This window comes from Pteropus vampyrus, unplaced genomic scaffold, assembly GCF_000151845.1.
Source record: "Pteropus vampyrus isolate Shadow unplaced genomic scaffold, Pvam_2.0 Scaffold20, whole genome shotgun sequence".
In the NCBI taxonomy this organism is placed as follows: domain Eukaryota; kingdom Metazoa; phylum Chordata; class Mammalia; order Chiroptera; family Pteropodidae; genus Pteropus; species Pteropus vampyrus.
This window is the reverse complement of record NW_011888801.1, coordinates 14,862,369-14,876,439: the sequence shown is the minus strand read 5'-3', so window position 1 is coordinate 14,876,439 and position 14,071 is coordinate 14,862,369. Positions and strand designations below refer to the sequence as shown.

At 37.2% G+C, this 14,071-nt stretch overlaps 1 protein-coding gene across 1 annotated transcript in view; it reads right to left on the bottom strand.

Annotated features, from left to right (window-relative positions):
• CUNH10orf53 (chromosome unknown C10orf53 homolog) overlaps window positions 1-11,399 on the bottom strand; it is a 26,928-nt gene extending 15,529 nt beyond the window's left edge. Inside the window, exon 1 of the mRNA XM_011355412.1 lies at window positions 11,303-11,399. Coding sequence (XP_011353714.1) covers window positions 11,303-11,399 — 97 coding nt within the window. The remainder of the gene's footprint in view (window positions 1-11,302) is intronic.
• Window positions 11,400-14,071: the final 2,672 nt, after the last annotated feature.

Below are 14,071 nucleotides of genomic sequence, written 5' to 3'. Positions count from 1 at the left end.
TCTGGGCTTTCAATTCTGTTCAGTTGATCTATGTGTCTGTTTTTAAAGCCAGTACTGTGCTGTTTTGAGTATGATAGGCTTGTAGCATAGTTTCATAACAGGTAGTATGATACTTCCAACTTTGTTCTTCTATCTCAAGATTGCTTTAGCTATTCAAGGTCTTTCGTAGGTCTATGTAAATTTTAAGATACTTGTTCTAGTTCTGTGAAAAATACCATTGGTATTTTGATAGGGATTGCATTGAATATATAGATTTCTTTGGGTAATATGGACAGTTTAACAATGTTAGTTCTTATTCATGAGCATGGTATGTGCTTCCATTTATTTATATATTTTTTCAATTTTTTTCTTCAATGTCTCATAATTTTTCAAGTACAGGTCTTTTACTTCCTTGGTAAAATTTATTCCTAGGTATTTTATTTTTTGATGCAATCATAAATGGGATTGTTTCTTAATTACTTTCTGATAGTTTATTGGTGTATAAAAATGTAATCAATTTTTGAATATTAATTTTGTATCCTGCTACTTTACTGAATTCGTTTATCAATCTTAATAGCTTTTTTGGTGGAATCTTTTGGGTTCTCTCTATATAGTATCATGTCATCTGCAAATAATGACAGTTTTACTTTTTCCTTTCCAATATAAATGTCTTTTATTTATTTTTCTTTTCTGATTGCTGTGGTTAGGACTTCCAATACTATGTTAAATAGAAGTGGCAAAAGTGAAATCTTTGTCTCGTTCTTGGTCTTAAAGGAAAAGCTTTCAGCATTTCATTGTTGAGTATGATGTTGGCTGTGGGTTTGTCATACATGGCCTTTATTATATTGAGATATGTTCCCTCTATCTCTACTTTGCTGATAGTTTTTATAATAAAAGGATGTTGGATTTCGTTAAATGTTTTTTTCTGCATCTATTGATTGATCATATGATTTTTATCCTTCATTTCATTTATGTGGTGTATCATGTTAATTGAGTTGCTGATATTAAACCAATCTTGCATCCCAGTAATAAATCCCACTTGATCATGGTATATGATCTTTTAAATATATTGCTGAATTTGCTTTGTTAATATTTTATTAAGAATTTTTGCATCTATGTTCATCAGAGATTCAGTCTATAATTTTCTTTTCTTTTTTTGTAATATCTTTGGTTTTAGAATCAAGGTAATGCTGGCCTTGTAAATTGAACTTGGGAGCCTTCCTGCCTTTTCAATCTTTTGGAATTGAGGATAGGTGTTAATTCTTTGAATGTGTGTTAAAACTTACCTGTGAAGTCGTCTTGTCCAGGACTTTTGTTTGTGCAGAGTTTTTGATTATTGGTTTGATTTCATTAGTAGTTTTCAGTCTTTTCAGATTTTCTGTTTCTTTCTAACTCTGTCTTGGAAGATTGCATGTTTCCAGAAATTTATCCAATTTTTCCAGGTTGTCATATAATAACACATAGTATTTCCTTATAATCCTTTGTATTTCTATGGTGTTAGTTGTCACTTCTCTTCTTTCATTTCTGATTTTACTTATTTGGGTTGTGTCTTCTCTCTTTTTTTTCTTGATGAGTCTGGCTAAAGGTGTATCAATTTTGTTTATCCATTCAAAGAACCAGTTCTTAGTTTTATTGACTTTTTTCTTTTCTTTTTTTTCAGAATCTACTTTGTTTATTTACACTAATCTTTATTATTTCCTTCCTTCTACTCACTTTGGGCTTAGTTTGTTATTCTTTCCTAGTTCTTTTAGGTGCAAGATTAAATTGTTTAAGATTTTTTTCTTGTTTCTTGGAGTAAACTTTTATTGCTGTGAGTTTCCCTCCTACAACTGCTTTGACTGTGTCCCATAGATTTGAGGTCGTTGTGTTTTCATTTTCATTTCTCTTTAGGTATCTTTTGATTTCTTCCTTGATCTTATTGTTAACTCGTTCATTGTTTAGTAGCATGTTATAAAGCTGCCACATGTTTGTGTGTTTTTGAGTTTTCTTCTTGTAATTGATTTCTAGTTTCATACCACTGGGATCAGAGAGAAGAGGCTTGATACAATTTCAATTTTCTTAAGTTTATTGAGACTTGTTTTGTAACCTAACGTGTTCTATCTTGGAAAATGTTCTGTATGTGCTTGAAAAACATTTATATTCTGCTGCTTTTGAGTGAAATGCTCTAAAAATATCAATTAAGCCTTTCTGGTCTAATGTATCATTTAAGGCCACTGTTTTCTTATTGATTATCTGTCCAGATGATCTATACATTGATGTAAATTGAATGTTAAAGTCACCTACTATTATTGTCTTACTGCCAATCTCTCCCTTTTTGTTTGCCAATATTTGCTTTATATATTTAGCTGCTCTTATGCTGGATGCATAGATTTTTACAAGAGTTATATCCTCTTATTGGATCGATCCTTTTATCATTATGAAATGCCCTTCATTGTCTCTTGACACAGCCTTTGGTTTAAAGTCTATTTTGTGTGATATAAATATTGCTACCCCAACTTTCTTTCATTTTTATTTGCATGAAATATCTTTTTCTATCCCTTTCTATTACTTTCAGTCTGTATGTGTCTTTTTATCTAAAGTGGATCTCTTGCAGGCAGCATATGTATGGGTCCTTTTTAAATATATATACATTGAGCCCTATGTCTTTTGACTGGAGCATTTAGTTCATCTACATTTAAAGTAGTTATTGATAGCTATGTAGTTATTGCTATTTTATTAATTGTTTCCTGATTTTTTTTGTAGTTCTCTCTGTTTCTTTCTTATTCCCTTGCTTTTTTCTTGTGTGTTGATGACTTTCTATAGTGTTGTTTCCTATATGTTTATTTCTTATATGTTTCTTTATTTCTTATATGTTTCTTATAGATTTTTGTTTTGTGGATGCCATGTGCTTCATATATACCAAACTATGTCTATAGTAGTCTATTTTAAGTTGATGGTTGTTTAAGTTCAAATGCATTATAAATTACCACAATTTTTGCTTACCCTTTCCACATTTATATTTTTGTCATAATTTCTTACTTATTTTGTGCATTTGTATTCCCTAATTTATTGTCATAATTGCACATTATCTTCCTATTTTTGTCTTTTAACATTGGTACTAGCTTTATAGTTGGTCGATCCACTGCTTTTACTGTTTGCCTTTGTCACTGAAAAATTTTTCTTTCCAATATTTTTATTCATATTTTTGATTTTTTCTTTTCTTCTTAAATAAGTCTGTTTAACATTTCTTGTAATACTGGTTTAGTGGTGTTAAACTCACTTTTGCTTATCTGAAAAAACTTTATCTCTCCTTTGATTCTAAATGATACACTTGCTGAGTAGAGCAATCTTCATTGTAGGTCTTTGCCTTTCATTACTTTGCATATTTTGTGTCATTCCCTTCTGGTCCACAAAATTTCTATTAAAAAATCATCTGATAGTCTTATGGGAGCCCCCTTGTACATAACTAATCGCTTTTCTCTTGTTACTTTAACAATTCTTTGTCTTTTAACCTTTGGCATTCTAATTATGATGTGTCTTGGTGTGGGCCTCTTTGGATCTTGTTTGGGACTCTCTGTACTTCCTGGGCTTGTATGTCCATTTCTTTCCCCAGGTTAGGGAAGTTTTCCATTATTATTTCTTCAAATAGGTTTTCAATCCCTTGCCCTTTCTCTTCTCCTTCTGGTACCCCTGTGATGTAAATCTTGGTACACTTGATGTTGTCCAGAAGTTTCTTAAACTGTTATCATTTAAAACATTTTTTTTTTAATGTTCCAGTTGGGTGTTTTTCACTACTTTGTCTTCTAGATTGCTGATTTGATCCACTGCTTTATCTAATTTGATATTGATTCTCTGATGTATTCTTCATTCCAGTTATTGTATTCTTCATTTTTGACTGGTTCTTTTTTATGGTTTTTATCTCTGTGTAAGTTCTCACTGAGTTTATCTATTCTTCCCCTAAGTTCATTGAGTATTCTTATAACCAGTGTTTTTTGAACACTGTACCTGGTAGATTGCCTTCTTTTCGTTTAGTTCTTTTTTTAGAGTTTTGTCTTGTTCTTTCACCAGGGACATGTTTTTTCGTTTCCTCGTTTTGTCTGCTTCCCTGTGTGTCTTTCTATGTATTAGGTAGATCTGCTATGTCTCCCAGTCTTGGAAGAGGGGCCTTATCTAGTAGGTGTCCTATGAGGCCCAGTTGCACAGTCTCCCTGGCCACCTGAACAGGGTGTTCCAGGGGTGTCCCTTGTGTGTTGTATGTACCCTCCTGTTGTAGTTGAGTCTTGGTTGCTATTTGCAAATTAGTGAGTGGAATTGACCTTAAGGGTGATTGGCTGTGAGGGCTGGCTATTACTACAGGGGACAAGCTGTTGTGTAGAGCTGACCCCACAGTGCAGGAATCACTGTAGTGGGGCTCTGGTATCAGCCAAGTCCACCCTTCAGGTGTGCTGTTTTATGGAGCAGTATGGGTGGTACTTTGGTGTGGTCTGAAGCTGGCCACCAGGTGTGTTGGTTCTGGGGCCTCCTGGGAAGAGCTCTGGTGCAGGCCAAGGTGAGCTGCCATTTGTGCCTAGCTTGGAGCTACCTGGTAAGAGCTACAAAGTGATCTGTAGTTGGTTGACACTTGTTCTGGACTTAGTGGTGTTTGGGAAAAGCTATGCTGGGAACTGAGGCCAGCTGCCACTAGAGCTAGGCTTGGCATCCTTCGATGGGCATCACACTGTGAACTGAGGCCATGCACCACTTGGGCCAGATTTGTGGCCACTTAATTGAGACTGTTTTTCAAGCTACCACTCACAGCAGCTTATGCCAGCCTTAAGTCTACCTGATGTAAGTTATAATACAAGTTGAGAACTTCACTGCTTGTGCTAGGATTTGGGCCACTTAGCAAGAAGTGTAGATGTCTGCTGCTTGTTTGGGGTGTGTGGACCTTTAAGAGATTTTAGGAAAATCTGCAGTGTCAGCTCAAGCACACTGCTTTTGTAGAAAAACTGCTAGAAGCAGCTTAAGCCATCAGGTGAGCTGGGTGGGGCACGGTCTCAGGGAATCAGCAGGGCATGGCAAATAGTATTATCCAGATGAGCGGAGAGCTCAGATTTGGTGCCTCTACTATGGCCAGGTGAGTGGGTGGGGTGTTCAACAAAGAAACAACATCACCTGTCATCACTTCCCCCAGGAGAGAGCTGCCCTGACCTATCCCTCCAGCCCTTACCCTGAAGCTAGTCAATTTACTACCTTTCCATAAGTGCCTGCCACTTTTGAGCTGTTTCCCTCGGTTGGAGCCCAGAGCAAGTGAGTTTTTGAGTGAGGGAGTCCATGCGTGGGCCCCTCAAAATTCCAACAGCTCTCCATCTCATCTCCCAGTGGTTTTCACAGCCAGATGTTATGAAGACTTCTCTTCCCGGAAGTGATGCTCAGGGCTGAGGAGCCTGGTGTGGAGCTGGGACTCCTTGTTCCTCAGGAGGGACCTCCACAGCTGAGATATTCCTCCCCCCACACACTGAATTCTTAATTGCTGTAGTATGGGTGTGGGACCTGCCTGTTTTGTGTCTCTGCCCCCTGCCACCAGTCTTACCGTGGCTTCTTTTTTATATCCTTAGTTATAAGAATTCTTTTCAGCTAGTCTTCAGGTGGTTCTTCGGGGTGATTGTTTTATAATATAGTTGTAATTTTGATGTGGTCATGGGAGGAGGCGAGCACATTTACCTACTCTGCCATCTGGACTAGAAGTTCTCATATGAATATCTTTTAAATGAAGTTGGACCCTTCTCATACACTATATATAAAAATTAACTCGAAAATGGGTCAAATATCTAAATTTAGAAATTATAAAACTTTTAGAAAAAAATATGGGCAACTCTGCATAACTTAGATTTGGCAATGATTTCTTAAATACCAAAAGCACAAGCAACAAAAGGAAAAACAGAAAAACTGAGCTTCAGAAAATTAAAAACTTTTGTGCAGCAAAGGACACTATTAAGAAAGTGAAAAGATGGTCGGACAGGAAAAAATGGCGTAGATGATAGACCTTTTGTTCATCCCTCTTATGACCAAATCAAAGTTGTGACAGAGACACAGAGCAAACAGCAAGGAAAGTCACTTGGGATCCAGATGAACAGAAGCACTACAACTAGGGAGAGAAATAATTAATCAACCTGCAATTGTAGAAGGAAGGAGGGGGCAAAGATGTGAGGTTGTCTGTTCCCAAATGGCTGATTGGGACAGAGCTGTCGCAGTGGCTGCAGGCAGCTACAGACGCCTCTTAAAGAGGCCATATCTGCGAGCGGGATTCTGCAGTGATGGACCTGCTCTCTCTGAGCACTAGCGCCTGGTCGGCAGCTGGGGAGCACCAAAGACTTACGGGGGACACTGAGTTGTCTGAACAAGGGCTGGAAGCAAGGCTTTCTCTCAGGCAGAAGTGCTGCTGGTATCCACTGTTCCTCTGAGTCATCCCTGCCTTAGTGTGTGGACACAGTGCCCCCATAGCTCAGACATCATTAAACTGGACAACAGAGGTCGCTCAGCCCAGAGAAGTCCTTGAAACTCCGCCTCCTGCAAATTGCAGCTCCACCTAAGCCACATCCTGTTGTGTCCTCTGTGAGTTTGGTGCTCCTTCCTGAGCAGTGCCAAGACTCATCCTGGTGGCAGCTGGCCTTGGTTTCTAGTGTGGTTTCTTGAGGCAACTATAAGCCCAGCATCTGTGGATTGCTTGCTGAATCTTGACAGGTGGCCCTGGAGAGGCACAGGCTGGGGCTAAACTTGGTCTGCAGCTGAACTCCTCTCAGGACTGTGCCACTGGATACCTACTACACAAAGAGGCACTAATAAGATCGGGAGACTTAGGAGCTTTGCTTAGTACATAGAAGCAGACACAGAAGGCAGCCAAATGGGAAGACAAAGATGCAGAAACCATATGAGAGAACAGAACAGAGATCCAGAAATAATGGAGTCAAGTAATCTAACAGATGCAGAGTTCAAAACGCTGGTTATAAAGATGCTCCATGAACTTAGGGGAAGTGTAGATGAATTCAGTGACAACTTTAACAAAGAGATAAAAAGCATAAAAATGGAAATGAAAATTATAAAAGGGAACCAGTCAGAAATGAAGAACACATTATCTGAGATGAAGAGTATATTAGATGGAATAAACAGAGTGGATAAAGAAGAGGATCAAACCACTGATATGGAGAATGGGGAAGTCAAAGACAGTCAAATGGCAAGAAAAGAAAGCCAAGACTATAATAATAATTAAAGGAGCCTATGAGACACTGCTAAATGTAAAAATATCCGTGTCATAGAGGTACCTACCTGAAGGAAAACAAGACATTGAAGAGCTGTTTTAAGAAATAATGATGGGAACTTCTTTTACCTGGTCAAGAAAATAGACATACAACTCAGGAAGCTCAGAGAGTCCCAAGAAAGAAGAACCCAAAGAGGCCCACACCAAGACACATCATAATTCAAATGCCAAAGGTTAAATACAAAGAGAAAATCTTAAAAGCAGCAAGAGAAAAGCAGTTAGTTACCTACAAAAGAGCACACATAAGACTGGCAGCTGATTTCTCAAAAGAAACCACGCAAGACAGAAGGGCTTGTCACAAAATATTTGATGTGATGAAAACCAAGGATCTACAACCAAAAATACTTTATCCAGCAAGCCTATCATTTAGAGTAGAAGGACAGATAAAGAGCTACCCAGATAAAAATAAGCTAAAGAAATTTATCACCACCAAGCCAGTATTACAAGAAATGTAAGAAGAAAAAACATGTATCAAAAACAGGAATAAAAATTGGTAATAACTACATTCCTATCAACAAGTATCTCAGATGAAAAAGAATTAAGTGCTCTAATCAAAAGACAGAGTGGCTGAAAGGATAAGAAAACAAGCCCCCTACATATGCTGCCTACGAGAGACTCACTTCAGATAAAAAGACACACACAGACTAAAAGGAAGGGGATGGAAAAAAATCTTGCCTTGATGGACCTAGAGGATATTGCAATGATTGAAATGGGTTGGATAGAGAAAGACAAGTATCACATGATTTCACGTACACGTGGAATCTAAGGAACAAATTCAACAACAACAAAAATGGAAATAAACTCACAGATACAGAGAATATATTGAGAGCTACTAGATGGGAGAGGAGTTGGAGGAATGGCGAAAGAGGGCAAAGGGATTAAGAAGTACAAATGGATAGTTACAAAATAGACATGGAGATATAAAGTGTAGCATAAGGAAAATAGTTAATAATGTAATAACATGTAAGTGCGGATAGGGGTAGTAGATTTAGTAGGGTGATCACTTTCTGAGTTATGTAGATCTCTAATCACTATTCTGTACAACTGAAACTAATACATTATTACATGCCAACTATAATTGAAAAAAACTCATTGAATTGTACAATATAAATACAAGCAACTAATTATCTATTATATTTCAATAAAGTCAGAAAAAAGATACACACACACAAAAGAAAGTGAAAAGACAATTTACGGAACGGGAGAAAATGTTGCAAATCATATACTGATAAGGGTCTTGTACCTAGAAAATATGAAGAACTCTCCTAAATCAACAACAAAAGGAAAAATCCAATTAAATAATGAGTGAAGAACTTGAATAGCCTTTTCTTCAAAGAAGATACACACATGGCCAATAAACACATGCAAAGATGCTTAACATCATTAGTTACTAGAGAAGTGCCAATAAAAACCACAATGGAATTGCATTTCATACATGCTAGAATGGCTATAATTTTTAAAAAATAACAAGTGTTGGCTACAATGTAGGGAAATTGGAATCCTCATATGTTACTGGTAAGATGTAAAATGGTGCAGCTTCTGTGGAAAACAGTTTGGCAGTTTCTCAAAAGTTAAACATAGACTTACTTGCCGTATGACCCAGCAATTTTATTCCTAGGTGTATAGCACTCCCTAAAATTGAAAACAGGGACTCAGATACTTGTGTATCCATGTTCATAGCAGCTGGATTCACAATAACCAAAAGGTGGAAACAGTGAAGTGTTTATCGACAGATGAATGGATAAACAAAAATGTCGTATATACAAACAATAGAATATTATTTGGCCATTAAAAGGAAGGAAATATGAATACATATTATAACATGGATGAAACTTCAAAATGTTGTTAAATGAAATAAACCAGATAGAAAAGGACAAATATTGTATGGTTTTACTTACATAAAGGATCTAGAATGAGCAAATTCATAGAGACAGAAAATAAGTTAGAGGTTAGCAGGAGCTGTGGGGAGAGAAAGAGAGAGAATGATTGCTTAGTGAATGTAGAGTTTCTGCTTGGGGTATTGCAAAACTTTGGAAATAGGTAGTGTTGATGGTTATGTAACATTTTGAATGTCATTAATGGCACTGAATTGTACACTTAAAATTAGTTAAACTGGGACATTTTATGTTATATCTATTTTACCACAGTAAAAAATACTACAAAAAGAAAAATGAAAAAAAAATAGATAAACTAAGAAAATATGAGTTGGTTGGGAAGGAGGAGCTTGTAGTCCCTAGGGCTGGGGTGAAGTAAGAAAAAAAAAAGTCTGCAAAAGTCAAAAGCTTAGAGACAGGCAGTAAAAAGGCTCAAAGAACTCTTTAATGCAGATTCTTTTCCAGCAATCTGAGATCCACCTTATTTTTAAAGAAATGCTATAGCTGCTTTGTCTTATCATTTAGTGAATATAAACTAAAGGTGGGTTATGGGGTGATGGGTTGGTGGGTGGAGTTCATCAGAAGGGGAAGAAGCAAAAAGTCAGTTATTTAGGTAGTGTCTTTAGCCAACACTACAAAACATTTTAAGCATCACCAAATAACACAAGCTACTTACAACAGAAATTTCTCAATCAATTTTTCTCTCAGAGAAAGCAATTTTTTCTTCTGATTGAAATTCTTCCCATTATCTAAAACAGAACTCAAATGCCACGTCCTCCAGGGGGCCTTCCCTTATTGCTGATTTTGTGTCCCCTGGACTTCCACAGCATCTTCCCTGGAAGATTCTGGTTTTGGGTCACATAATGGAGTTTATGAAGACTCAGTCCTGGGCTCTCTTCTCATTCTATAGGTTCTCCCCAAGTCAATATCTCCAGCTCAGATCTTTTTCTCTGAACTCCAGAACTGCTGAGCCGACTTACTACTTCCACCTACATAGTTGAGAGCACATGAAGTTTAATGATGTCCATGTTCCTCCAGCTGAACATCTTTAATGTTCTCAATTTTAGTGTAGGGCATTTCCGTCCATCAGCACTTGGCTCAAGCCAGAACAGACTGGAACCACAAGACAGCTTCTTGACCCTTGCCTCCCATCTCCATCCCTTTAGGGAGTACCATTACTTTTACTTTAATCCACCACCCTTTTATGGCTGTCCTGGTCCAAGCTACTATCATCTCTCCTCAGGTTTGTTTCCATGCTTTCATTCTTGGCCCCCATTAATCTGCTCTTCTCACAGCAGCCATGGTTTCATTTCCCTGCCTAAAACTTTTATTCAGCCCTGCAGGATCAGGTCCCTGTCTACCTCTCCAACCTCATCTTCCCATCAGTTCAACAAATACGTAATTTGCTCATGCATCCAGCTTTTGCAGATATTAGTCCCTCCATTTAGAATGTTCTTTCTTTCTCTTTCTTCTTTCTCTCTCTCTCTCTCTCTCTCTCTCTCTCTCTCTCTCTCTCTCTCTCTCTCGTTAGTTTCTCCCTACTCTTTAAAGCTCAACTCAAATGGAATTCCAGAAAATAAAGTTTTTCAGATCTTTCCCCTCTCTCCTCCCCTTTGGCCAGTGGCAGGGTTCACTATGATTACATTCCTCTGTCAAGAGCTTAGAATTACTTTCAATTAGCAGTCAACAATGAGGTCACTTCAAATATATACATCTTTGTTCATCTGTATATACCTGATACTTGGAAACGTGTCTGACACATTAAATGCTCAGTAAAGGTTTATTGCATGAATGAATGATCAAGGGATAAATGTATTTTCCAGTCACATGACCTTGGAAAAATCTCTTACTATTCCTCATTTTCACTTTCCCAATGTGTAAAGCAGGGTATGTAATCCTTTCTATCCAGGTAATTCGTGTAAACTGTCTGGCATCCAGTGGACTCAAAGCACATGTTTGTTTCCACTCTTACAGTGAAGTAGTGGAAGCCAGAGGAAGATGCTAAATCATCCTGGGGTGATGAGGCCTCAAAGAAGGTTTTCCAGAGTAGGTGGCACTTGGGTCTGAGGAAGGAAAAACATCTAGGCAGACCGTACAGCCTGCACGGATGCTTAGAGGGTAGGGTATACCTTGGCGCACGGAGCTGGGTGGCCCTAAGGCACTTGCTGCCCACCTTGCAGGCCCTCCAGGCGGAAGGTACGGTGCTCCACAGACAAGCCAGCTGCACTGTAAGGGCCATAGCGCAAGATGACCAACGCGTTCCTGGGCATGGCTGGGCGGTCTGCCCCGGCTACAGCGCAACACACACTGCTAGGCAACTGCTCTTCTGTAAGGTAGGAGTGGGCGTGGCCATCTGTGGCTGGGCGTGGACAGAGCCGGTGAGGGTAGAACTTGAGGATCCCCCAAACCGCTCTCCTGCCAGCGCCCTGTGTAGTAGGTGGGGATGAGGAATTTCCCTTCCTGCATGCCTGCACCACCTAATGTGCACCATCGCTTGCTGGTGGTGGTCGAAGACGACTTGCTTTCGCGACCCTAACAGCTAGGTAAACATGGGATTTCAATCTGGTATGGCAGGTGCTGATAAATAACAATAGCCAACATTTACAGCCAGTTACAGAAAGTGTGTGTCAGGCGACATACTAAGTACTTTCAACGTTCTCTCATTTAATCATTTTACCATCCCTATAAAGTAGGTTGTATTGTGTTATTTTGTATTTACAAAACTGAGGCTCAGAGGGCCCAAGTAACCATCCCAGGCAAGTCGAGAGTTTAGCGTGGACTGGAAACTTGTAAGGTGCCTATGTATAGATTTCTTTTAACTTATCTTGCCTGGGATTTGTTGAAATTCTTGAAATTGTAGATTTAAGTCCTCTATCTGGTTTTGGAAAAATTAGAGCCGTTATCTAGTCACATATTGCTTTTGACCCATTTTCTCACTTTTCAGGGACTCCAGGTTAAACTTGTCATTGCATTTTTTATGTCTCTTCTATGTTTTTTCTTCTATGCTTTTTTTTTGAGATTGTATGTATGTATGTATGCATGTATGTGAGTATTCATTCATTCATTTTTACCTGTAATCCAGTTTACTAATTTTCTCTGCAACTGTTTCTTGACTGCTACTAAAGCCATCGATCAGGTTGTTATTTCAGTTATTTAGTTTTCAATACTAGAATTTTAGTTTGGTGCCTTTTCAAATGTACTGTACCACTTTTTAATCTATTAAAACGATACTATTATTTTTATTCTTTAAGCTGTTGATGAATAAATGACATTTATATATCTTCAAATATTAAACTATCTTGCATTGTTGTATCAATCTGATTTGGTCATTGGTGTATTATCTTTTTCATATACTGTTAGAATTTGTTTGCTAATTTTTTTTTTTAGGATTTCTGGATGTATATGCATGAGTGAAAACTATATGCATGTAGTTTTTCTTTATTGTATGTCCTATGCTGATTTGGATATTAAAGTTATACTAGCTTCAGAGAATAAATAAGGGAGTATAGTAGAAGAGGGGATATCTCCTTATTTATTTTGTTTATTATTAAAATAACCATTTCTTTGAACATTTGGTAGCATGTTTATAAAATTTTATGTTCCTCTCCCTTATCTTTTTTCCCTGAATGGGAAGATTTTAAACTACTGCTTCTGTTTATTTAAGATTTATAAGAATATTCAGAAAGAAGAAATATTCTTTCATCAGTTTTAATAAATTATATTTTTAAAGAATTTTTCTATTTTTTTCTAAAATTTCAAATTTGTTGGCATACAGTGGTTGATATATTTTATTTTTATATCTATTTTGTTTAGTTATGCCAACTTTTTTCATAATATTCTTTCTTTCTCTTTTTTAAAATTAGTTTTACTAGAAACTTGTCTATTTTGTTAGTTTTTTCAAAGAACCATCTTTTGCTTTGTTAAGCTTCTCTTTTGTTTTTTTTTGTTTTCTTCTTCATTGATAGCTGTTTTTAATCTTTATTACTTTATTTAGGTTTACTGTTCCTTCTGCTTTCTTTGAGTTTACTGTTTGGCTCTTTTAAAAAAAAACTTTTTAAATTACTCTTAGGTCATCAGTTTTCAGTCTTTCTTCTTTTCTGATGTATTTTAAGCTATAAATTTCCCTCAAAGCTATTCCGGAGGTTTTGATATAAGGTATCTTTATTATTACTCTACTCTAAATTTAAATTTTTCATTACTATTTATTCTTTAATCCATGAGTTTTAGAAGGATGTGTTTCTCTAATTTAGGAATATTCTTGGTCATTTCCTCTTGGAATAGTGCTTTCCCCCTATTTTCTCTAATCTCTTCTTCCTGAACTCCCATATACATTTTCCTTGCATTTTTATTTCTTTTTAATGTTAAACATATGTATTTTATAGTTTCTCTCTGTGTCACCTATTCTCTCCAGCCTTTGTGATATTAATTCCCCTGTTTGTTTTATCTGCTGCTTTCTATCCTGTGAGCCATTTCTTGTGCTGTTTGTATTTTTTGACTGTGAGCTCATCTTTAATGGAATATTTTAATTGGTGTTTGGTGTGTCCAGGTTTGTAGAAAGTGGTTTTATTTTTGATTCTGCTGAGATCTTTTGGGTCTTACTGACATAGGCAATTAAAAAATTACTGGATTGGAATTCCTGCTAAGATAAGTTGTATGAATTCAGACTCCACATGTGCATAGCATATGACACAATTGCATAGTTAATTTCTCATTGATGTCTTCTTTCCATCATCTACAGCCCTGAATGAATGGCACCATTTCTCAGTGCTTCCTGGGTTGATGGGAAGAGATATTTTAATCCTTTTTACAGTGTTTAATCCTTTTCACAGAACCTCTGTGAGGTTCTGGTTTTGTGCAGGAAGTTTAGCTGCATCTCCCACCTTGCATGGGCTGAGGTTATGTTCTCTCAATTTGCAGGAGTGGTAAACCCTGTTGTCAGCCA